The sequence below is a fragment of the Leucopleurus acutus genome (assembly GCF_964270905.1).
Source record: "Leucopleurus acutus genome assembly, chromosome: 6".
NCBI lineage: Eukaryota > Metazoa > Chordata > Mammalia > Artiodactyla > Delphinidae > Leucopleurus > Leucopleurus acutus.
This window is the reverse complement of record NC_139149.1, coordinates 40,178,189-40,203,575: the sequence shown is the minus strand read 5'-3', so window position 1 is coordinate 40,203,575 and position 25,387 is coordinate 40,178,189. Positions and strand designations below refer to the sequence as shown.

The following is a 25,387-nucleotide window of genomic DNA, read 5'->3' as shown; positions in this document are numbered from 1 at the left end:
GAGTAGCCCCTGCTCGCCGCAACTAGAGAAAGCCTGAGTGCAGCAACAAAGACCCAGTGCAACAAAAAATAAATAAATAAGTTAAAAAAAAAGTTTTTAAAGCTATGACTCATTTGAGTTCAAGCAAACTCAGAGTACAGGGTGGATGTGTTGAACCAAAATGAAAGATCCATCACTAAAAAAGTATCACTACTCTGTCTTATTCTTGATTTATATTTGCTCATGACCAGCTATATTTCTATGCTTGTGACACAGATTAAATACAAAGAAGACTTGCAGATCCTGAGGGGACTGGGCTGCTTCCTGTATGACACTCCTGACATGGTCCGCTCCCGGCACCTGCGGAAGCTCTGGGTGAGTGCACACCGTCCCAATACACAGCTCCTCCTGCACAGCTTCACAAAGCTGGGCAAGAGGAATCTGTCTGTAGCTTCCGTTAAGGGGAAATTTGCCATTAACTCACTGAGAAAGTCATGACCCACTCAAAATGATCTGTGTTTCCTAAAAAAGGTAATGAGCTTAGTTAAATCCTGCTAAGTCCTGCTTGGGAAGACCTCCAGGACACAGGGAGCGTCAGTGTGGCTTGCACATGCCAGCCGTGTGAAAGACAACGTGTGGCCATGACATGCAATTCCTGAAGTGATTAATCAACTTGTATTTCCATTGTTGTTTTTTTAAGTCTAATTACCTATACACCGATAATGCGAGGAAGATGCGAGACAAATACAAAGTGGTGCTTGACACTCCAGAATACAGAAAAGTGCAGGAATTGAAGACACATCTGAGTGAAGTAAGTAAACATGTCACCACAAGGGCCTCCTTCCTCTAGCGATCTTTTTTAGGTAATTATATTGGGCCAAAATCTCCCTTCTGCCTTTAATTACAGAGTGGCCACCCTGTCTAAACAAGTCAGTTGACCTCACTTTGCCTCAATTTACTTATTTTGTCCCTTTTTAATAAGATGAGGCTATTGATACTTGCCCTACCTATGACTAGGACAGCTGAGAGTTTACATGATTTTATAGAGTAGAGAGTCCTTCTGTCTTAGACTATTGTTGTCTCCAAACTGAATTTATTTCAAAAATTTCTCTCTCATTAATTCCTGCTGTCAGGAACCCTAATCATGGCAATGCAATTTGAAAAGTTTTTCAATGGCTCTCTGCTCTACTGCCCACTCAGGAAATTCCAAACAACTTAGTTTCATTTTCATCTGCCCCACCTGGCACCCAGGCTCCTGATTTATTGCCATTAGTTGTGCATAGATCTGATCCTCTCACCTATGTTGGTCCCTTGAGGGATGGCCCCCCGTCTTATTTAGATGTGTATCCTATAGCGCCATAACAGATGTCCGTGTTTGCCAAGGACGAAATGTGCTTTCTAAAGGTAAGGGCATCCCGCAAAGGTAAATGGTTGCTTCTATTAGAGGTCAGTGGGCCATTCTCATTCAACTCAGTTTGTTTTGTGACCTCGTTTATCGGACTCCATAAAGCTGTCAGGCCACCTCATTGACTCCCCATGCTTAATAACTCTGATGGCTGCTGTTTAGGGATCACTTAGGTCCTTAGACTTAAAGAAGCCTTGGCAAATCAAGCGTTGTCCTCAGTGGAGAGGATGTGCAGCCTCCTGCGCTTGGAGTGAGCCAGGGCAGAGGATGATTCATTCTTCAGCTCTTACAAATGCTACATTGAGCACATTTGCTTTCCTGAGCACTTCCCTCTGTTATTTCAACCAGTGCTAGCACTCAGATAGGAATGAGTATGGGGTTTCTTCTCAGTAAAGGTGCCTCTCCATGCTGGCTAAGTATCAGAATCATCTCTGAAATATTTTAAAACTACCCTTGAGTGGGCTCCAACCTCAAGCCCCACACTAGATTCTCTGTGTCTGGACATCTGCATATTTTTAGCTGCCTCACAGATGATTCTAATATTCAGGCAGTGTTGGAAACCACTGCTTTAAAGTATCACATCTCTCCTCCAGCCAATAATTAACTAATTAAAAATTGTTTGGTAACTTAAAGTGCTTATTGGCATCTTTTGAAATACCTTTACTTCTCTCAGCTGTCTGGGTTCAGAATTATCTAAAACTTTAATTTCTCTTCTTCCCAATTCCTGTTGGGATTTTGTGCATATTATGCAACAACATTGAGGAAGAAAAATAGATATTGTTTAGTAGTGCAATTTCTCTCACACTTGCCTCACTGTAGAATGACCTGAGCTTGAGAAAATACCGATTTGAGCTACTACCCTGGATTCAGAAGGTCTGGGGTAGAGCCTGCAAATCTGTTCTTACTAAGGGGGTTTTAGGATCAGGAGAGTTTGGGAAACACTGGCTTAGTAAAATGTTTGATGGCCAAAAGTTCAAGTTATTGACTTTTGACTTGTCTTTAAATTGTGCAGATTCTTGACACATATATATCTGTAGTACTAGGAAGCAGAGATGTTGTCCCAAGGAGTATAAACAATGCATACCTAAGTACAGGGGAAATACACTTCAAAGGGAATCGTAGAAATGGCATGGGAGAGGTGGGTCTTAGTTCCAGAATTACTTCCAATTTGTTGTGTGACTTTTTCTAATTCACAACTTTAACACCCTAATTTCCTGAGCTAGAGAATTGGACTAGGTAATGATTTGGGCTTCTTTTAGCCATAAAATTCTATGATTTTGTCGATTTGATTTATTCAAAAATTTAGCCTGGGAGAAACAGTAAATTTCTGTTTTGTTTATCTCCTTTCTTTCATTGGTAACACCAAAAACAGCCCTAAGCAGATGAGCTGTATTTTGTTTCACCTTGCACTTGTATATAATTTAGATGTAAAGAAATGGACACGTACGTACATGTGTATATACATATTATTTATTTCCTACATTTTGTCTGTTCAACCAGCATTTTTATCCATGATTAGGATTTATTTGTTATCCATTTAGACTTTCTCGTTCACCTCATTCTATTAAATATCCTCGATATTTATTAGAGGACTACTGTTTTTCAGATCTTCTATCTAAATATGAGGTGATAAAAGAATGATAAAACTGAGCTCCTGCATTCTATGGGCTCATAATCTCTGGGAAGAAACAGACATCAATATGATAAATGGTATCCTATAGGAATGATCAAGACAGTATGGTCTCCAGGAGTTCTCCAGGCAGATAAGAGTGGGAAGAAAATTCTAGGTAGAAGGCACAGTATGGGAAATTGGCCATAATGAGTTCTAGAAACTGGGACTAGTTTCAAATATCACATGGGGAGTGTGGAAGACTGTTGGGAAATGAGACTGGAGACATGGGATAGAAGAAGCCAGGTTATGAAGACTCATGGGTGATATATTAATGATCTTGGACTTGATGAAAAGTCATTGATGAATTATTTCTGAGCAGGATAGATCTGAGCATTAACATCTAATTGGATCTGAACTCTAAGAAAATCTCTTTCTTGGGCTTGTGAAAGATGGGTAAGCCATGTGAAGTGTCCAATAGAGGATTTGGGAAGGTGGTTTAGAGGCTCTTAAGGATGTGTAGAAAGAAACAATACAGGAGGCTGAACTAGGGCCATGGCAGTGGGAAAGGAGAAGAAGGTCAGATTTAAGGAGTATCACAAAGTTAGGAGCCCAGGATTCATGACCATTTTGATGTGGGAATGAGGGAGAAGGGGTCTAGGATGACTCCCCAAGTTTCTGGCCTGCATGACTAGGATATCAAGGAACCATTTAACAAAATTTGAAAACCATCAACCTCAAATTGATGGTTGAGGTCCTGGGTAGAGATGAGGTTACCCAAGGAGAATGTATAGGGTAAAAGGAGCCAACCCTTAACTCTAGCTAATAGCAGCCTTTGGGGGAGTGCAGAACCATAGAAGGAAGCTGAGGAGTGCCTAGAAAGATGGGAGGCCCCCTAGGGGAGAATGGGGGAATGGAAGGCAGAGAACAGAGTTCAGGAATGAAATTGCTGAGCAGTTACAGTTGCTGCAGAAAAGCATTCTAGGATGTAGCAATTGTAATTGTTTGTGGTAGTCTTAATGCAATTCACTTCATTGGAGTGGTTGGGTGGAAGCCAAACTATTGCCTTGTGAAATTAATCAAAAGAGAGAAAAAGGCAAAACACATAGTTTGCTTGGTTGTGAAAGAAAGGAAAAAGGCCATTGGCAGAACTTGGAAAAGGCTTAATGAAGGGAGGGACTTGGGTCTGTTTGCAGAAGAAGGGAGAGGGCTGGAACATCGGGAAGGTTGAGGGTAACTGCTAGAACAGGGTCCTAGAAGGGACAGGTGAGAAGGGAACAAGAACACAGCAGGTGGCTTGGAACTTGGACAGGCTGCAGAATGTCTCTAATTTTGATACAAGGAAAAAAAGAAAAGGAAGGCTAAGGAGGTTAAAAAAATGTATTGGTTTATTGGACAGAAACTGAGATTGCTGCAGTGGGAGAGGCCCTGCTTTTTCTCTGAAGTAAGCAATAAAGGCATCTGCAGAGCATAGAATGTGTCCATGAAGCAGAAATGATGGTTATGACTGTTTTATGTCCAGCTGGTGTACAGAGCTGCAGGCAAGAAGCAGAAGTCAATCTTCACTTCAGTTCCTGATACTCCTGATCTTACAAGAGCCAAGCGAGGGCAGAAGCTTCAGAGTCAGGTAACATTCACACATGAAGATTCATAAACCTGCCACAGGGGGTGGTTCTGTGTGCCTGACCACTCCCGTCAGTAGCAGACCCTCACACTTGGTCGTCCTGGTGCAGCCTCATGCTCTTTAACTTCAGAAGCTGCTTTCTTTGGGGCCGTCTTCACTATGGTATGTTTTACATGAGCAGGTAATGCCATGTCTTCTAAGGTCTATACAACTTCAGTCATTGGATGAGTGGTCTGTGGATTCCAGGTGGTAAAAATAAATTTTTAAATTCATTCCATAGGACCTATATTTTGTCCACAGATAAATGAAACCACAATTCATGCATTCAGGCAAAAATGAAAAAAAAATATGTTGAAGACTATCAGAATTCCTCTCATTCTTCTATCAGCATTTTTTATCACGTGGATTTAGACTAGACCACACTCAGCAGCAGGAATGTTAGATGACTGGAGCGCGTATATGTGTTTCCTAATGTGAGACAGAGGGAGAAACACACATAACAACAACAACAACAAAAAATCAGGACAATAACAAGTAGACACTGCCCTCCCATCTTAGGGTTAGAAATGAGTAAAGAGGACTGAATACTAAATAAGGGGTATTTTATCTCTGTAACATCTGATCCCTATTCTTTGTTTTTAATTTTTATTGGCGTATAGTTGATTTATAACGTTGTGCCTATTATCATTCAGTATCTGTATGTTGAACTTGCCACCAAAGAGAGGCCACATCATCATGCTGGAAACCAGACCACAGCCTTGAAGCATGCTAAAGACGTGAAGGACATGGTCAGTGAGGTGAGTTGGGAATTCAGCACCCAGGCACTGAGCTAAAGAAACAAATCCTTTGCTAAAACCTTCACCTGCTTTGGAGTTCCCTGGTGGTCTAGTGGTTAGGATTCGTTCACTGCCATGTCCTGGGTTCAATCCCTGGTGATGAACTGAGCTCCCATAAGATATGCAGCGTGGCCAAGATAAAAATAAATAAATAAATTTAATTAATTTAAAAAAAACCTTCACCTGCTGCCTCTGATCAGAGAGCTCATTTCTATAAGTTGTGCTCAACAGCATCAAGAAACAGAAGGCAGAGCTATTCTCTTAACGAGCATGATCCGGTGTGTCCCTAGGCTGGATCTGTTCCATGGTTGTGAATTGGGAGGGATGAAAACACTTGAACTTAAATTTCTCTCTCTTCCATCTTTATTTCTTAGAAAAAGTACAAAATTCAATACGAAAAGATGAAGGACAAGTACACTCCAGTTCCAGATACGCCAATCCTCATCAGAGCCAAGAAGGCTTACTGGAATGCCAGTGATGTATGCATCCCTCCCTTCTTTCTTCATTGTGATGGGGCAGCTGAAGTGGAAACGCCTAAGAAGCATAAGATATTACAGTCATATCCGTAATTCAAAGTCCTGGCCCACAGTACAGATCGGGAAAGAAACAAAAACACAAAAGCCAAACAAACAGGCACAAACAATACCATTTGGCAAAGTCGCTAAGAATAATGCTGAGAGATGCTGAAAACCTACTGCTTTTCTCATTGCTCTTCCAAGCAAAAATATGACCCTTTCTTCTAATTCTTTGGTGGCATTTCCTAGGGATACTTGATGTTGCTTATCCATAAAATGTTGTTCTTGGAAACAGCCAAACACGGTCTCAAATCCTGATGCTGTGACTTGCCTGCTGTATGACTCCATATAATTTACCTAATTCTTCTGAGTCTCTTTTCTTATATGTGAAATGAGGATAAGAATTGTGATAATTAAATTAGACTAAACAAGATAACAGATACACGTTTCTAGCACAGTGCAGGGCTCTTAGTTGACACTCAGAAAATGTTTGTTCCTCCTCTTGATCGCTTAAATCATGTGAATGACATGTTTGTTAGAATTCACAGGGACAGACTTTCATTTCCCATACCACGTGATCAAGGACAGAGTGCCTTTCGACGGTAATGAGATTATCTGTTAATGAAAATATGAAATGAATCAACCTGGTTAGATGGCCAGTCCTTACCAGTTTTGTGTCCCAGAGCCCAGTTATGAATGCATTGCACCTATTACCAGAACCAGGATCTCTGGAGGACTGGTTGGGACTTAACCCAGCCAAAAGCTCAAGCAACCCCCTCACTCTCAATTTAGCAACATAGCTCTAGGATTTCAAGCATCTTAAGTGGTTACAGTAATCCCTAAGCAGAATTGTGAAAGTGTACAGCAAATTGGAACAATATCTTAGTTCCGTAATTTTGTCAGAAATTTTCAGTTGCAGCTAAAAGGAGTCTGCTAGTTGGAAGAAGACCATGTCGGTTTGCTTAAAATATAAGCTGAAAAAATTATATGCTACCCTCAAAATCTATTTGCTAGGATAGTTTTTGTCTTCTTGTGACAACCCCATCTTTATCACTTCAAGGTTACTGTTGAATATTAATCTGAACCAAGCTTGCTCTGCATCACCACTTCTCAGGGATGTCCACACAGTGAAATTGGCCCCTGGAGCTCATTATACGCCACTGGACAGCCCTATCCCCAGGGCTTTGTCAGTACCAATACTGGTAACTCTAACCTTTGAAATAGTCCAGCTGGTATGTGGCATTAAATTTAGCCTATCTACCGTGGCTATCTCCACAAGTAGAGCTAAAGGATCTTAGATTACCCATCTGAAAAACAAAGTTAAAGGCCTCCTTCACTATGTGTTTGCTCAGCTACCCAAAAAAGAAAAGATTCGTTCGAGATTGAAAACAGAGTGCTCAGAGAAGTACTCATTTTGTGTAGATGAGATGAAACTTCTATGATATTCTTAGGTTAAAGTCAGAGCTGTTGACCTTTGAAATACCACAAAGATAAAGATTGAAATGGAATAAAATTTTAGGACTGCTCCATGGAAAAGGCTTTTAATACCAGGAGTTAGAAACTAAATCTTTCTCCTTTTTCCACATACATTAGTATGTCTTGGGTTCAACAAAGTTATGCTTCTTTTTTTTTTTCTTCTCCTCCCAAATGAGCTTTTTGTCTGCTTGTTTTACGTTTAAATAAACTTTTTATTTTAAGTAGTTTTAGATTTACAGGAAAGTTGCAGCGATAGTACAGAGAGTTCCCATTATAGCCTATACCCAGTTTCCCTTGTTGTTACCACCCTACAATACCATGGGACATTTGTCACAAATCAATATTGTTACATTATTATTAACTAAACTCCACACTTTATGCAGATTTCTTTTGTTTTCTCCGAATGTCCTTTTTCTCTTCCAGGATGTGAAAGAGGTTTTTAATCTCTCCCAAATTTATTCAAGGGAGAACTTAAGAGATAAGACTCAGGAGAGGTGAGGGTTAAAAGAGCTTAGTTATTTAACTTGGGAGTTCTTTATAATCCATGTGCTTTTCCTCTTTCCAGCTACGCTATAAAGAAACATTTCAAAAGACCAAAGGGAAATACCACACTGTGAAGGATGCTCTAGACATCGTTTATCATCGCAAAGTCACAGACCACATCAGTAAAGTACGCCCCTATATATTTCTACTTGTGTTGGGCTCAATAACCCACCATAATTTTTAAAAGTATCCTCCCTTTCCTAAAACTCTCTGGAGACAAATGGACTTTTTTACATTAAATCTGGGTAAGATGTTAAAGCCGTCTTTGTGCTTTCACCACAGATAAAATACAAGGAGAACTACATGAGCCAGCTGGGAATCTGGAGGTCCATCCCTGATCACCCTGAGCATTTCCACCATCGAGCAGTCACTGATGCAGTCAGTGATGTGAGTCTTGAAATCTTCTATTTTTACATGTGAATTAATATGTCCACATGACAACGAAATCAAACACTGCATAAAAACTGATTAAACACTTGACTAAATTTTAGCTCTTGTGTATGGATGTTTAAGTCATAAAGCTCATTGCTAAATAAGTGAGCTTCAACTCAGGAGACAGAAAAATATATTCAAATTTATAAACCTTATTTTTCTTCTAAATGTGTTACATCATAATACATGACTGGAAGCGATATATTTCATGTAAATGATAACCTATTTTTGAGCAATTGAAGAGACAACTTCAGGACAATTAAGCAATTAAGACACATGACAATGCTCATTTAGAAAGAAATTTCAGCTCTTTATATGAAAATACAGCTGCGGAGCTAATGATGTACTCTCTAGGCAAGTATGCCTGTTAAATTTGAATTGCTTTATTTGGTATTAAAATGAAAAATTCCATATGCAATACAGTACACCATAAAGTGAGCAGAAATCAGTATTATTGGAAATGTCTCTTAAATAATTATTTCAATACTTTATTATTCTATATACCTTAGTGGTCAGACCTTCTATTTGTTCTACTTGTATCGATCCTAACCTACTGCTATTTGGAGATAGGTACTTAAAACTCTTCGGTGATATTCTTCTCCCAGGTAAAATATAAAGAAGATTTGACCTGGCTTAAAGGCATTGGTTGCTATGCCTTTGATACCCCCGACTTCACTCTGGCTGAAAAGAACAAGACTCTCTACAGCAAGGTATATATCTACTCAAGGGTAACGATCACATCCATGAAATGTACTCCAGTGCCCACAGAGAGAATTAGTACTGAGGAAACAGCTTCTCATATTTCCATCCCTATCCTTGCTTCTAGACCCTACAGTTGGAGTATATACTACATTATTCACTCTACTCTGGAATTATTTTAGTATTGGCCTCATTGACAATAGTAATCATTTATTTACATCACTCATTTGAATTTGGTAAAAGGCCATCTCAGTACAACTCCTCATGGCGCTTCCAGAATTTCCTAATATGTCTCTGGGTGATTTGATATGGAAGCAAATAGAAAGTGAGATTATTTTAATCTACAAACTTGACGTGTGACTTGAAGCAAATAACTTTGCTTTTATGGCCTCATTTTCCTACTTACAAAATAAAGCAGTTGGATTAGCTTCCTTTGAGTTCTAAAATAGAAGTCAGCAAACTTTTCTGGAAGGTTCCAGATAGTAAATAGTTTACCCTTTGTGGATCACATTCATTCTGTCACATATTCTTTGTTACAATCCCTTAGTACTATATAAAAAAGTTTTTTCTTCGTTCATGGGGCTATGTAAAAACAGGTAGTGGTCTAGATGCTAGCATACACCTGCTCTAAAATATTATGATTATCTGATTCATTACTGGAAATCTACTTCTAATTAACGGACTAAAAACTGCCTTCGAGGGCACATGGAAATACATTCAAAGTAAAATAATAATCACTATAAGTATTGAAACAAAGAAGAAACTGATTTGGGTTTTTGTCCAATATGGAATATAGATCTATTTGACATCCATTCAATGAAAGTATGTATTTGGGGGCTAATTTTTAAGACATTGAGGTGGGTATACCCTTCATTGCCTTGGGAGCCAGAGTGTGTTCAGTAATTACTTTTTATCTCTATGAATGAATTAATCACAATTGTATACAATAAATGGCATGTCTCATTCTTAAGATAATCACAGATGTTATCAAGTAACCATGTTCTATTTTCTCTAGTATAAGTATAAAGAGGTATTTGAAAGGACGAAGTCAGATTTCAAGTATGTTGCTGATTGTCCAATCAACAGGCATTTCAAGTTTGCAACTCAGTTGATGAATGAGGTATGTATGACCTGATCCAATTGAGCCTATTAGCGTCCCTTAAGAAGTCTATAAATGGCGTTTGATTAAAACCCAATACCTAAAATGACAGGAAAGCCATTTTAGTGTTGATTCAAGATTACGCATTGGGAAGGCTCTTATAATATCACTATCTGATGAGCTCTGCCAAAAGCATGAATAAGAACAAAGGAAGGGGCTGTCCAGAGTGGAGTGAGGTCCCCACAGCCAGCACAGCCTCTGCTCGCACTAGCACAGGGCAGCACAGCCCTTTGGGTGACAAGAGCAAAGAGGCAAAGGATTTTGTTGACTGTCAGCTGAACTCCCTTCAACAGGGAGGGTATAGGATTCTGTGTAGAGTTGGAAGACCCAGAAGTTCAAAGTTAACTTAGTATCCCTTACCAGGGCACAGAAATGGCAGCCCTAAGGGGGTAGTTGTGATTCACGCCTTCAAATGTATTGCCATTGTGACTCATACGTTGGTGCAGAGAAGTGTCCATTTGCACTCAGAATATTCCTTTACCTTCTACCCAGTTTTTCCTGGAACTGTCTTTGCAATAGTTTAAGGTAAATTTAGCTTAAAATGATGAAAGAAGCAAGCTATGAATTAATATATGGATGGAAGGTTTTTACATTTAATTTCCTATCTTTGTATTTTCCACAGATTTACATAAATTCAAAAACAAAGTTAGAAAATTAGTAAAATGTGTCAGAAGATGAAAATGTAGCCAATGGTATATTTACTTCAATATATAACTTTTTTGTTGTTTATAAATTTGATTTAGTTTATTTTCAGTAGATTTCCAGGTGGGATGACTCTGAAGAATTACTGTTGGTAGGTTCCTAGGAAGACAGTCTTGATATATTTTGTTTCTATTTTTCTAATTCATGAGGGATTTCCAGGTCTCTTTTATAATCAAATAAATTAACTAGCATATTAGAATGTGTCCATGAATATACCTTTTGACTCTCACAGCCTAAAGTACTAAACCTGTAGCTTGTCAGTGCCTTATTTTAAATACAATTTAAGATGTCATAAAACTTAACGTTGCTAATGACATCATATGTAAAGATGGAACATGTTTAGGTACAAGGTATTTCAATTTTGATGTTATAACTAATCTAGTCCAAGCCCCAGCCTTCTCCAGGGCATCTTCTTTTGCTTAATTCTGTTCACCTCCCTATTTTCATTACCCTGAATGCTTTGGGAGCCCACTTCTAGAAAGGACATTTTTCTGGCTCTCTGAAGTATCTTGGGACATTTGTGTATAGCCTTGAAGTTGTTGTACTCTTGCTATAATTTGATATGATGTTTGAGCAGAAAAAATACAGAGCTGATTATGAGCAGCGGAAAGATAAATACCACCTGGTAGTCGATGAGCCTAGACATCTGCTGGCTAAGATCGCAGGCGACCAGATCAGTCAGGTACTGTGATGGGGCCGCCTGGACGGCCAAGCAGGACTGTGCTCCAAGTTTCTCATGAGATGTCGTCCCGTCTGCTGCAAGGATGTCATAGGTTCTGCCTATGATATTGGGATGTTCTGTTCCAAATTATCTGTCCAGCCACCCAAAGAGCCCACGAGCTCTTTGAGTGTGCCAGTCCATGCTCTGTGTCCTCACGTGTGCTGTGGTGAACATGAGATGCACAGCTGGGTCCTCACACCCTTCATACTTCAGGGGGGCCTGTGTGTAAACTGCAGTTGTAAAGTGCGATTAAGGTGCAAACGCAGAACAAAGAAACAAATTAACGGAGGGAAAGAAGACAGAACTCCTTACTGTGTTTTTCTATTTCAATGATGTCACCTTTTCTATAAGGCAATTTTGGTGGGACTGGCTCTATTATTCCCCATTCACAAGGGCTGTGGATGGTCAACTGCAAATATCACGTCACCCTGCTTGGCATTTTAATGCATTTGGTTGTCTTCACCCACACATACACGTGAGAGCACAAAGTGTGTGTGCCTACATCTCTTCACTCAGAGGTGATCAGGATATAGAGCTATGTTCTTTTCCGTCTTCACAAGTCTCTTTTGTGCTTCACTGCTCTTTGCATGAACAGAGAAAATATAAATCTAGTGCCAAGATGCTTCTGAAACAAGGATGTAATGAAATTCTGCGCCCAGATATGTTGACTGCCCTCTACAACACACACATGTGGAGCCAGGTAATGTCTGATGTGATGCGAAGAAGAGATTTAGAAGCCTTGGGGGCATTCACTTCTAGGCTTCCCCTGATTTCCTTCCCTGGCCCCCTGACGAAGCTGGTTTCACACGACAAAGCTGCATAAATATTCACTGCCTGTAAATGAACTCTGGATGTGGCCAAGTGTGGTGCTGTAGCAGCCAACATTTGTAGGTCTTCTGACACTTTTGGAATTCCAAGTAATATTAACTGAGACTATTTCAAAGTTTTTCAAACTCTTCCAAATTGGTATAACTTTATGTTTTTCAATATTTGCCCCAAAGAAGTAGATTTCTTAGAGATTGAGGATGTTAAGTAAATTTGACAGTATTTAAAAGATGTGACTATTTAATGTTTTCATCTAATGTGTCCATTGCTCAATAATGACTACACTGTACCATTTTGGAGAGATGAGGATGACAGCGCAGCTCTTTGAATATTGTGCATATTCATGGCCCCTCTTGAGTTTGATGCTGAATTTGCTAGGTTATTTCCAGCACATCTGTCCTCACACACCCTTGTTAACAGCACTGCTGATCACCTTGCCTTCCTACAAGGTCAACTGAAGCACACACCACCACCTTCCCGTCATACGCTGGAAGGTAAATTTGAAGCAGCAAAAGACACTGATAATTGCTTAACTACCAGATACGATGTTAATAAAAGGCCATTGTTCCCACACGCAAAGAAAGTTTTTAATCAGGCTTTTGTATTAGCAACTTGTTTTATCACTTTAGTTTGACATCAGATCAACACATGAAATGAGGAGGATGAGGTCTTCCTATGAACATTCTGTTTGCCTGAACTTTCACCTTGGTCCCGATATGATCATCAGATAGTTGTGCATGGAATTTTGCTGTGCTGTCTGTCTGTACTGCTTGAAACCGCTTATGTGCATGAAAAAAAAAATCATGACTTGAAAATTTCAAAAATGAATGTCTTTAAAAATAACTACTTCAAAGTATATGTATTCATTTTTTTATCTGTTCCATCTTTGATATGGAAACATACTTAAGAGATCATATATATTTGATGTAGCATATTGTGAGCGAATCATTACTTGCCAGAGTCCAGAGAGCATGGGTCTAGTCCTGGCTCTGAGATTCACTCTATATTTGCCCTTAGCTCATACTCTTAACCTCTCTGGGCCTCAGTTTCCACGTGGATAAAATATATGGAAAATATTTATTATTATTATTATTTGCTCACTCTATTACACTATTGCTGTCAAATACAGATTTATATAAACATTTCCAGTTAAGAAAGCATGGCATCATCCCGCACACCTATGGCTTATATAACAATCCTACTCTTTGCCGTGAGACTCTCTCAAGAGGAAAACTAGAGTCCCTGAAAGCCCTCTCTCCTACTTCAAGTTAACTTGTTCTTCTCCTCTACAATTTAGATCAAGTACAGGAAAAATTATGAAAAAACAAAGGACAAGTTTACCTCAGTTGTGGATACTCCAGAACACCTACGTACTACAAAAGTCAACAAACAGATTAGTGATGTAAGTACAAGAAACACTGAATGGATTTTTGGCCTTGGGGGGGCACTTGCAAATGTGGAGGGGCATTTTAGATGGCCACAATGTTTGGAAAAGTTTTTTTTTTTTTTGGCTGCATTAAGCCTTTGTTGCTGCGCCCGGGCTTTCTCTAGTTGCAGTGAGCGGGGGCTACTCTTCGTTATGGTGTGTGGGCTTCTCACTGCAGTGGCTTCTCTTGTTGTGGAGCACGGGCTCTAGGTGCGCGGGCTTCAGTAGTTGCAGCACATGGGCTCAGTAGTTGTGGCGCGCGGGCTTGTGGGATCTTCCTGAACCAGGGATCGAACCTGTGTCCCCTACGTTTGCAGGCAGATTGTTAACCACTGCCCCACCAGGGAAGTCCCTGTTTGGAAGATTCTACTGCCATTTAGAGGGAGGGAGGCAGGGACAATAAGTGTCCTACTATGCTCAGGACTCTTCTTTTACAGTAAAGAATTGTTCCAACCAAATTGGCAGACACCCCATTGTAGAGGCACTGGAGCCTTAGCAGAAAGCATGAAAGCACCTGTTGAGTTTATGGAATTCTCTTTCCTTTATATACACTCAATGACAACAACAACAATGTTGCCTTTATATGTTTACATTATGTTGCAATGTCAATTGAGATACATAAAGTTGTCTCTTTCTGCCTTTTCATCTCCTTCAGATACTGTATAAGTTGGAATACAACAAGGCCAGACCCAGAGGCTACACCACAATCCACGACACCCCCATGTTGCTGCATGTCCAAAAGGTCAAAGATGAAGTCAGTGATGTAAGTTGCTAGGACGGCTTTGCAGCCCCTCTCACTTTGGCCTCTTTGTAATGTGATATAACAAACCCAGGTCCACTTATCTATTCCTGTGTAACAATCACTCTAAATGTAGTGGTTTGAGACAGGAGTCATGCTTTTTTGGCTCACAGTTCTGTGAGCTGAGTGGGCACAGTTGAGTGGATGCTCTACCCCACGTGCTACAGCTCAGGCAGGAAGGCTCACTCCCAGAGCTGGCACCCGATCACGGCTGGGCTGGGAGCTCAGCCACTGTATAGACAGGAGCCCCTGTATGTGGCCTTTCCGTGTGGTTTGGCCGTCTCACGGCAGAGTGGATGGGTTCTAAGAGGCTAGAGTAGAAGCTTCTAGACCAGTCTGAAAAATGCAGTGTGCCATAAACTCTATTAATACTCTCTAAGTTTTGTCTTGGCTAAGAGGAAAGGGTAGCCATTAAGTTCTAATACTCTGAATTTGAGGAGAAATTATATTCATATATTTTCATATATATAGCTAGATTCTATGGTGGAACACTATCATAATATTGGTTAAAATATATATATATATATATAAAAATATATATATATATTTTTTTTTTCCCGGTACACAGGCCTCTCACTGTTGTGGCCTCTCCCGTTGCGGAGCACAGGCTCCGGACGCACAGGCTCAGTGGCCATGGCTCACGGGCCCAGCCACTCCAGGGCATGTGGGATCTTCCTGGACTGGGGCACGAACCCGTGTCCCCTGCATCGGCAGGCAGACTCTCAACCACTGCGCCACCAGGGAGGCCCTTAGATTAAATATTTTAATGGCTATATGGGCACCATAAAGAATAATGAAGGCAACTGTGGAATCCCTACCCCAAAGCCTTGACTGAGGCTGGCGCTCAGGAATTCTTTGGTAGCTAAACAAATGGGTTCACGCTATTGACTCTAAGTTGCCAAGAAAAATGCTAAATACACCAGTGCACTGTTTATGAAGGCAGAAATGTATAAATCATTTAAAAAACATTTTTTATATTTTTTATGTTAAAATAAATTTTGACACTTTGGACATAAACGTCGGGTATTCATAAACATCTATAAGGTAGATCCCTTATGTGGAGCAGCCCATTCCCTCTCAGTGTAGAAAGATGAAGCAATTCTATATCCACTTCCCTAAATTTCTGATTGTAACAATAACCTGAGATGTTGATGAAAAATATGAATTTCCAGGTCAGTCCCCCAAAGCTACTGATTTACTACATCTATGGTGAAGCACAGAAAATTGTGATTTTTATGATCAGGCAAGTTTAGTAAGTGCTACTATGGCTTCCGTAGAACAGTTTTACTCAGTCACAGTAAGACCTAAGGCCCTTCCCCAATAACTAGTGAGAAGTCCCAGGTGGGGTCCCAGGGCCCTGAAATTTAAAAGGAGCAAAAGTGGGTGAAGCTAGAAATTCCAGGCTAGACATGAAAATATGACCCGTTGGGCTCAAAGAGGCTAAGCCTTCCCTTTTCTGCCCCTCCCATTCAAACCCACACATGCCCAAACTTACCAGCGATGGCTCTAGCAATGACGGTAGTGACGACAGCATTCATCCACCAGCCCATTCATTCATCAAATATTTATTGGGTTCCTAAGTGCCTGATGCTAGGAATGAGGTGATGAATGATACACAGTCTTTGCCTGCAAGGGATTCAGCTCAATGGAAAGAATAGACAGATAAATAATTATAACACGACATGATAGCAGCTACAACTGTAGGGACATGGAAGAAGGGCAAGCCTGATCCCATATGGGTGAGCCAATGGGGGAAGGCTTCTCTTCCATCAACAGTTTTCAAGATGTCCTGAACTCAGGAGTTTCTGATTTGGGGACAGGAAAACACACATGGATAGCTGTCCAGCTGCCCCTTTCAGCACAAGCTCAGAGGACATAAGTTCTATGGTGACACTGGTGAACATACACAATGTGTCCTGGGGAGTTGGTTTTAAGATCTGAGACAGGATGGTGCGTGTCACATAGCTGCACGGCTGCATCCCTTCTTCACAACAGACCGATTCAGTCTTAAGGAGTATCATGTACCATATTATGGTTTTAATTTCTTGTTTTTTAAGATACTTGTGGGCTGCTATAAAAAAAAAAATTGACCTGTGTTTCCTCCCACAGCTGAAATACAAAGAAGTTTACCAGAGAACTAAGTCCAACTGTACCATTGAGCCTGATGCTGTTCACATCAAAGCAGCCAAGGATGCCTACAAAGTCAACACCAATGTAAGTTCCAGAAACATCCCCAAGCCTAAGAGGGGTTCATCAGCTTCTGTAGGGCACATGGCCTCTTTTGACATCTTTTCAAGTGATTGAGTTCTAGTGAGTCCAGATCAAGGGTTGGGCCCCAGAGCACGAGTGATAACACTGACCCCTAAATGCTGCCCATGGTGCTTACAGAGGACAGTGGGGAAGAGCAAGGACGGCCCACGGATGTTATACCCCCTCAGCCTCCATGTTAGGATGCTGAAAAATGGGGGATTTAATTCTGAAATGAAGGTTACATTTTCGACAGTGTCTCCAGTCTCCATGTTCTTCTCCTGCCACAAACTCTAGAGCCTACTTCTCCTGAAAAAAAAAAAACAGAGAACACTTGAGCTGCTTGGTGCTGTCAGGAGTTGGCCTAGACCTTCCTCCTGTTCACATCTCCCTGCGCTGACTCATTTCTTTGTGATGGGGCATCTTAAAGCCTCAACCACAGAAACATTTTTGTGCATTTAAATGAGTATCGACTTCTTAAAATATATATAAATGGTTATATAATGAAATATTGTAAAACCCAACTAGTGCCTACTAGTGCTACAGAGAACTTATATTTATTAGGGCCAGCAAACTGAAATGCCTTTAGGGACTGGCAGGTATCGTACAGGTGTCCTGGGGATGGACAGAGGGATGGGTAGCAGGATTGATGTGGGACGAAGCAAATGCAGTAAAATGTACGTTGTAGAATCTAGGTGCTGGGTGTACGGGTATTCTCTGTAAGATTCATGCAACTCCTCATGCATCTGAAAATTTTCACAATAGAATGGGGAAAAGTTGGATCACTTTTTAACTTATAAAACATGTTTATCTTATTGCATACCAATTATACCTTGACCAAAAAAAGGAGAAAGAAAAAGAGTGAGGAAAGAAATGTGCCTGATGATGAGGGCTCTTCCCAAGGACACTCACTTCTGTGCCTCAGGTTCAGCCCAAGGCAGCCAGTTCTCCAGCTCAGATGCAAGTCTAGCAAGTCCACAAGCACCTCTGATGCCTGGCTGCCCAGGTTGGAAACCCAGCTCCACTGTTCACTAGCTGTCTCACCTGGGCAGCTTACTTAGCCCTTCTAGGCAGTTCCTCAGCTGCTGATTTTATATAGTTGTGGTAAAGAGTAAATGAGTTAATATCTATCTATATATATAAAGCACTTTGAAAAGTGCCTGGAATGAAATAAATACTGCAAGTGTTTAATACTTTTTTAAAAAGTCTGAATTTAGTTAGAAATTAAAAGTACTTGACTCTGAAAATGATTAGACTGCACTGGCAGAGTGAGTTTGAAGCATTGTTTCGCCAGGAGCCTTTAAAAATTTTAGCCCCTATTTTGAGGCCAAAGGGTCCCACAAGAGGACAACTTGAGTGGCCAACTAGTTGCATCCATTGTACAGAAATTTTACTTGGGGCTCTCTCTTACATAAAGAACCATGACTGGTTACATGTTAAAAGGCAAGATGAGTCCCTCTGTGCAACGTGTGTGGTTGTGAATTCAGGCCACTGAATGAAGTGACTTGTTTTTGTCTTGTTAAAAACAGCTGGATTACAAGAAGCAGTATGAAGCCCACAAAGCCCACTGGAGATGGACCCCTGACCGACCGGACTTCATCCAGGCCGCCAAGTCATCCCTACAGCAAAGCGATGTGAGATAAGAGAGGCAGTCAGAACGTCATGACATACCTGAGACAGAAAAATTTATCTTTATTCATAATAACCACTGTCACAGGTGTTAACCCTAGCTCATTTGAGATCCAAGAAGGACAGGAGGGTTGTAAGGTGTGGAAGGCAAGCTCAGCAAACAGACCTGGCCACAGAGCCTGGTCTCCCATGGCTGGGCCCAAACCCTAACGGCTCAGAGTCCTGAGGGAGGCAGGGGAGGGCCAGGAGGGCTTTGTCCTGGCCTCGGGGCTGGAAAGGAGGAGCCCAGCTTTCAGTGGGCCCAGCAGGAAGCCCCTGCCCCCATCCTGGGAGCAAATCCCCATAGTGCCCTTAAGAAGAGGACTCCCTACAAATTCAACCAAATACCGGCTTCCTCCTGTGCCTGTCACCCTTTCCCATCTTCCTCCGTCTTTCTTCTGTTACAGTTTGAATACAAGCTGGACCGGGAGTTCCTCAAAGGTTGCAAGCTTTCTGTCACTGATGATAAAGACATGGTGCTGGCCCTGAAGAATTCTATAATAGAAAGTGATGTAAGTGTTCAGTCCCTTCCAAGAGGCCTAACCTCACTCAGGGCTGTCTTCTGCAGCCCAGTGCCCAGGGGCCCGCAGCACAGAGGAGGCTGCTGCCCACGTTGACACGTGACTTGGCAGAGCAGAGCGGCAGCAGTGGGAAGCTGTTACAGCCAGGTGGCTGCTCCTGATCTATACTGCACCTCAAGAAAATCCACACGCACAGCGGGGACTCTGAAGGCCTGTTTGGACTCTATAAGGAAACGTATTCATTTCTGTGGGGTCATACGCTTCCTATGCTTCCTGTGTTTCCTCATCTGGAAAGGAGGAATAATAATGCCTCCCAGGGTTTGCGGGAGGGTCCAATGACATATTTAAAAGTGCTGTGAACTAACGCTGTATGTATAAAGATTCACCGTAAGATGCATTCTGATTGTTATTAAAGCCTCAACTTGCATGAGATAAAGAAAATCCTTTTTTGATATTTCCCAAGATTTCCAAACATGAGGTCTTTTACTGAGTTTAATGATTCTACTCCGTCAATGATGCTATTCTCCCAGCTCTATTTAGTAACTTGGGAGCTTAATAAAAATATGCAGGAGAGTCAGAGGAGCTGAAGAAATGCTTTTTTCACCCCTGCAGCTGAAATACAAACAGAAACATGTCAAGGAAAGAGGAACCTACCATGCCGTGCCCGATACGCCTCAGATCCTCCTGGCAAAGACAGTCAGCAATCTGGTGTCCGAGGTAACCCTCCAGCACCCCACAGGCTTGCCTTCCGTCTTGGGCTGATGCCCCAGGCAGGCATTTAAACAAGCTCTCTGTGCTTTCCCTCAGAACAAGTACAAGCAGCATGTGAAGAAGCACTTGGCTCAGGGCTCATACACAACACTGCCGGAGACCCGGGACACCGTTCATGTCAAGGAAGTGACCAGGAACGTCAGTGATGTAAGTGACCAGCCCCAGGACTCTTGGCAGCAGCAGTGGCACTTTACCTTAGAATCCAGCAAAAGACTGTAAGCGGCATTTTTGCTTACACTTTCCTTTGCGTTACTTCACTCTTACCATCAGTACCTATATGTGCATTTTGAACGCTGTTTTAAAAGAGAACTCAATATTTATTGGCTTTCCAATTACGGCAGCTGTGGCAGATGTGGGTTTGGCCATAGGATGTATTGTCTAGCAACATAAGATGTCACTAATCTAGTGGTAATAAAGGGAGGGAGCATTGATGGTAAAGATCAGCCTCTCCCACCATCTCCCCTCTCCTTAAACTGCTGAACAATTTTAGAGAAGTAAAGTCACCTCTTTGTATCTCAGTAATCTCTGCCCACTACAGCCTTACGGATAATGCTTTAATAATCATGGTATTATATTTTATGAGCCCTGTGTGGTTCCATTTATTTTAAAAAGGTAGAAATGGTAAATGAAAGAGTTTAATTTGCTTGTCATCAGTTCTCCAAAGACTGGTGTGTGGTTCAATGACAGGTTCCAGGACAGAAATGACAGGGAAGAACTAGAATATGTATCAGAGACCCCAGTTCCAAAATGACACCAAAATGGAGAGCCACGGATTTTCCTCGAGATCTTCTCATAGTTCTTCAAGTAAAACAATTCTGTTCCTAGCTTCCTCTGCTCACATAAGTAATTCTGGCTCTTTTTAGACAAATTACAAGAAGAAGTTTGTCAAGGAGAAAGGAAAATCCAACTACTCCATCATGCTGGAGCCCCCAGAGGTGAAACACGCTATGGAGGTGGCCAAGAAGCAGAGTAATGTACGTTTCTCCTCTCACTCTCAGGGGGCCACTTGAGCTGGTGGATCCCACATCGGTATATGCTGGGCTGGGTCCAGTGAGTGGTCACCCTAATTTCTATATCTGGTGGTCTAAAAAATACGGTAGTGGGGTTGATTTGGTTTTAATAAAAGGTTCCTTTCAGAAAGATAGCGTATCTCTCAAGTGAGCAAATGTTTTCTTTTTCCAAATAAAGGTCGCTTACAAAAAAGATGCTAAAGAAAACCTGCATTACACAACAGTGGCCGATCGGCCAGACATCAAGAAGGCCACGCAGGCAGCCAAACAGGCCAGCGAGGTAAGGGTGTGTTTAGAAGGTACCCAGTCCCAAGTGGTCACTGCAAACAAATAGTTGGTGGTCACTGGCCACCTAGAACGTGGTGCCCATTCTGGTTTTCTTTGATGCAGGTGGAGTACAGAGCCAAGCACCGCAAGGAAGGCAGCCACGGGCTAAGCATGCTTGGGCGTCCAGACATTGAAATGGCCAAGAAGGCAGCCAAGCTGAGCAGCCAGGTAACACAGATGGGCGAGCAGCAGCTCTGATGTGAGGGGATGTTTAAAGACCTTTCAGGAAGAAGCGATTCCCAGAATGAAAGTGCGGTATTAGCAACCAGAGAGAGACTGCAGCACTCCAGAGCTTTGAAAATGATATCACGAAAAGCTTTGAAAAGTTATATCAGATGCAGTCACTTTTAGTTTTTCATTCAGCAAACATATATTGAATGCCTGGACTAGTAACTAGAGGCAGTAGATGTCCTCAGACGATATGTCTATGGCTAAATAATTACAGTTTGGGGTTGTAAGTGTTTGATCGAGGTATGTACAGGGGAGCTGAGGGGGAATGCCTAATTCTAGCAGATTTCATATTATTGAGTAGATGGACTTAGAAATGCGTCCAAACTTGATTGCCCCATTACCTAATTTCCCTTGTGAGACCAATTATCTAGAATACTCCTGAGTTATGACAAGTTTGCAGACTTGAGATCAGAGACCCCATGATCAACCACCAGATCTTTCAGAGAGCAAGTTTTAGTCCCAAAAGATGAGCTCAGGAATATCTTATCTCTTCTCCAATTCAAAGATCCTACCTTCTTTTCATTGTCTGTTTTCTCAAGTATTTGTTTGAAGAAATACGTTTAGGATACCTTTGGTGGTTGTATGTATGACTTTCAGCAATGCCAAACGTGGGATCCCAATCTTTTGGAAGATACAAATAACATCAAGTGACAATACAGGAGGGAATTATGAGGAGACAAAAAGTTCAGATGAATGATGACAAGCAAATACTATTTTTAAAGAGTTTTTTAATTTAAAACTCCTATGCTGTATTTTTATTATAAGTTAATGGAATTGTATAAGTACTCGAAACCAAGATATGAAATCACCAGCAAGAAACAGTGGAATCTCTAAGAATAATGAAATGTAACATGAACCTTTCAGTGTAAAAATTTTTAATATGTTTTTAAATCTCCAAGGTCATACCATTAGCAAGTTAAAACCAAGTTGAAATTTTGAAGACTTTGCTGGTTTTACAAATAGAGAGAGGCCTGTATTTCTTTCTTTCTTTTTTTTTTTTTTTGCGGTACGCGGGCCTCTCACTGTTGTGGCCTCTCCCATTGCGGAGCACAGGCTCCGGACGTGCAGGCTCAGCGGCCATGGCTCACGGGCCCAGCCGCTCCGCGGCATGTGGGATCTTCCCGGACCGGGCAACGAACCCGTGTCCCCTGCATCGGCAGGCAGACTCTCAACCACTGCGCCACCAGGGAAACCCAAGAGAGACCTGTATTTCTAACCCCAAGTGAATCCTATGATGTGGAGAATAAGTCCCAACCAGATCGTTTTATGAGCTCCCTTTCCTGGGTTTACTTCCTGGGAAAGGCTTGCCTCAGGATTGACAGCTTCATGGTGTGGCCCCTGGTCCAAGGAGACTTTCCCTCTGTGTGGGCCCTCCCCGTTCTGACTTTGCTGTCTTGCTGGTACTCTAGGCGGAATACGTCAAAGGCCAAAGGAGAGGGTACGGGCACGGCGCCGCATCTTATGACACCCCTATGATGAGGCAGCTTAAGAAAACTAATGTGCTCATCAGTGATGTAAGACTGGCATCAGTGATCCCATATATCTGTCTTCCTCTTTCTCTCACCTATCTTCTTAGCCTTGGTCAGGGGACTGACCAAGTTGCACTCTTTTCTGTTGGTTTTGTGTTGGAACGTGTAGAATGCTGTGGAAATTTGTCAAAGGATATACTTTTGCACACACCTGTCTTTTCCTGCATGAAACTTTCCCTCTGGAACATGCCTTTGGAACAGGAAGGTAGAGTAGATTTGGAGATGGCCTCCTAACTTCCTTAGGCTGCTGACACCAATCAAAAGCTGAAAACAGACTGAGGATCTCATCTGCAACCACACAAAGAAAGCCTCTGCTGATTACCATTGCTGGTGTTTAATACATTTAAGACTGGCATTTAATACAGTCTCTCCGTTCAGACATACCCTGAATCAACAGTATAAACTGCTCAAAATGTTTTCGCTCATAGCTTTCACCCTGTTTTACAGTCTCAGTGGCAAGAAGCGTTCTAATTCTTGGACCTGCTCTTCAGTCTTTAGAAGCGCCAATATACAGTTCAAGTCCCTGAAAAGGAGCAGAACAACTGGATGTTAGATCTTTAAATTTAATTGAACTTTGAAAGAATAATTGATCGGAAACCGTTTTCTCACACTATCTGAGCCCTTTGGGGTAATGGACACTGGTATTGCCGTTTGCTGACACACGGCCTTGCATGGTTGCCTCTCACTTCCCTGGTAAACAAGAAAAAGAAGGCTTTTCCATTCCATATGCCATGTGAATGTGGTTTTACTGTACTTCCTGCCTAATCCCACACCTTTCTAAGAATTCTTGGAGTCCTGAATCTGATGTGTGTCCTTATCATGCAAAATATAGTAGTTCTTAAGATCCAGTCAAAAAGGAAGGTCGAGCGTGTTGGCTCAGATTCCCAGCAGCAGTCGTGCTCACCTGCACTTGCTTGGGGCCTTCTTGTGGAAAGAGGAGGCACAATTTTTTTCTTTAATTAAAAAGTTAGAAATTTAAATCTACTTAAAATTAACAGAAAAGAACTGAAATGAGACCAGTAGAAAGCTGCTCTTCAAATATTTTCTCAGAAATGAGTTATTTTCTAAACGATAGAGGATTTTTAGCATTCTTCTAAAAGAAATGGATTTTATTCTCATCAGAGACGGGCCTTTGCGTCTTTCCTTCCCCAGTCTGACTCTGCACATCTAGTTTACTTTGCTTTTTCCTTGTTTCACTGCTCTTGGGGTCAGCCCTAGTCTTACGGGTTTCTGTATCCTTGGGAAAAGTTTTCTCTTGGTTCAGACAACTCACCACCTCTGACTTTCCTTAGCAGGCTTTGCATTTCTTTCTTTGGGGAGTGAACTTCCTTTCAGAGAAGAGCCATTGTAGCATTTATTCACATTGTGTTTTCCTGTTACGTTTTCTGTTTCCTCCACTGTGTGTCTGACTCAGTGTGCCTGCATCGTGCAGTAGTGTTCTGCATGCTTATTTCGTCTACACATTTCCACTGGAGATTTATTCAAAATAAATGAGCCTCAGCACTGTGAATGCTTTTTCTCTGATGTGACAGATTTCGTTGTTCTTAGCATTTGAGTGGTCTCCTTTTGTTCCTGTTGTGCTGGATGTGTAAAGTTGTGGGGAAGTAAAGTGATGAAGCATGAGGGGTACTGATTTTAAATGCCTACAGTGTGAAATATCTGGTGACCAGATCCTGGTGTGCTAATAACTTTGAATGAGCGAGTCTTTCCTCTTACCAATAACAGAAACTCTAGGTGTCCCGGAGCATCAAATATTGCCCTTTCAGCTGACTAACTTCTAGAAGTAGCTCATTTTTCTTTGTTCCTAGAGTGAGTAACTAGTAGAGTTCTACTTCTGGATTAATCCTAGTGACAAAGGCATCAGTCTGTTTTTAAATAAGGAAATGTTTCTGTCACTTTCAGTTTATTCTGTTGAATATCCCTATAAGTAAACCGTCATCTTTAGCTATTTTACCTAGGCATTATGACTGTCTCTTTCTTTCATCAATCAGATCACATTTATTGAGCAACTATTAGTACCAGGCATTGCGCTTATTTTTTAGATTGAAGTTATTTTGTCCTTTGTGTATTCTTACTTTTATGTATCCTGCAAGTATATTTAATCTTATTTTTCTCATTATGCTAAAGTTATCTCACTTCTTTCCTTCTTCTAGCCTGAAATCGTACCGAAGCCATTAACCCCCAAATTCTGTGCTTCTTTTACTCAGAAGTTATGCCAATTTTTTTGCCAATTAAAAAAAAACTTAAAAGATATAGCCATAGTACATAACAATAAATCTCCTGATTTAATAGATTCCTTACTTCCCACCCTTCTTGATCATTTATAAAGCCTC

At 41.3% G+C, this 25,387-nt stretch overlaps 1 protein-coding gene across 1 annotated transcript in view; it reads left to right on the top strand.

Annotated features, from left to right (window-relative positions):
* Window positions 1-25,387, top strand: part of NEB (nebulin) — a 225,892-nt gene that overhangs the window by 171,315 nt on the left and 29,190 nt on the right. Inside the window, exons 118-138 of the mRNA XM_082841069.1 lie at window positions 256-354; window positions 680-790; window positions 4,516-4,620; window positions 5,310-5,414; window positions 5,828-5,932; window positions 8,010-8,114; window positions 8,270-8,374; window positions 9,025-9,129; window positions 10,134-10,238; window positions 12,296-12,400; window positions 13,823-13,927; window positions 14,607-14,714; window positions 16,860-16,964; window positions 18,527-18,631; window positions 19,073-19,177; window positions 19,799-19,903; window positions 19,994-20,104; window positions 20,821-20,931; window positions 21,146-21,247; window positions 21,358-21,462; window positions 22,935-23,039. Coding sequence (XP_082697195.1) covers window positions 256-354; window positions 680-790; window positions 4,516-4,620; window positions 5,310-5,414; window positions 5,828-5,932; window positions 8,010-8,114; window positions 8,270-8,374; window positions 9,025-9,129; window positions 10,134-10,238; window positions 12,296-12,400; window positions 13,823-13,927; window positions 14,607-14,714; window positions 16,860-16,964; window positions 18,527-18,631; window positions 19,073-19,177; window positions 19,799-19,903; window positions 19,994-20,104; window positions 20,821-20,931; window positions 21,146-21,247; window positions 21,358-21,462; window positions 22,935-23,039 — 2,217 coding nt within the window. The remainder of the gene's footprint in view (window positions 1-255; window positions 355-679; window positions 791-4,515; window positions 4,621-5,309; window positions 5,415-5,827; window positions 5,933-8,009; window positions 8,115-8,269; window positions 8,375-9,024; window positions 9,130-10,133; window positions 10,239-12,295; window positions 12,401-13,822; window positions 13,928-14,606; window positions 14,715-16,859; window positions 16,965-18,526; window positions 18,632-19,072; window positions 19,178-19,798; window positions 19,904-19,993; window positions 20,105-20,820; window positions 20,932-21,145; window positions 21,248-21,357; window positions 21,463-22,934; window positions 23,040-25,387) is intronic.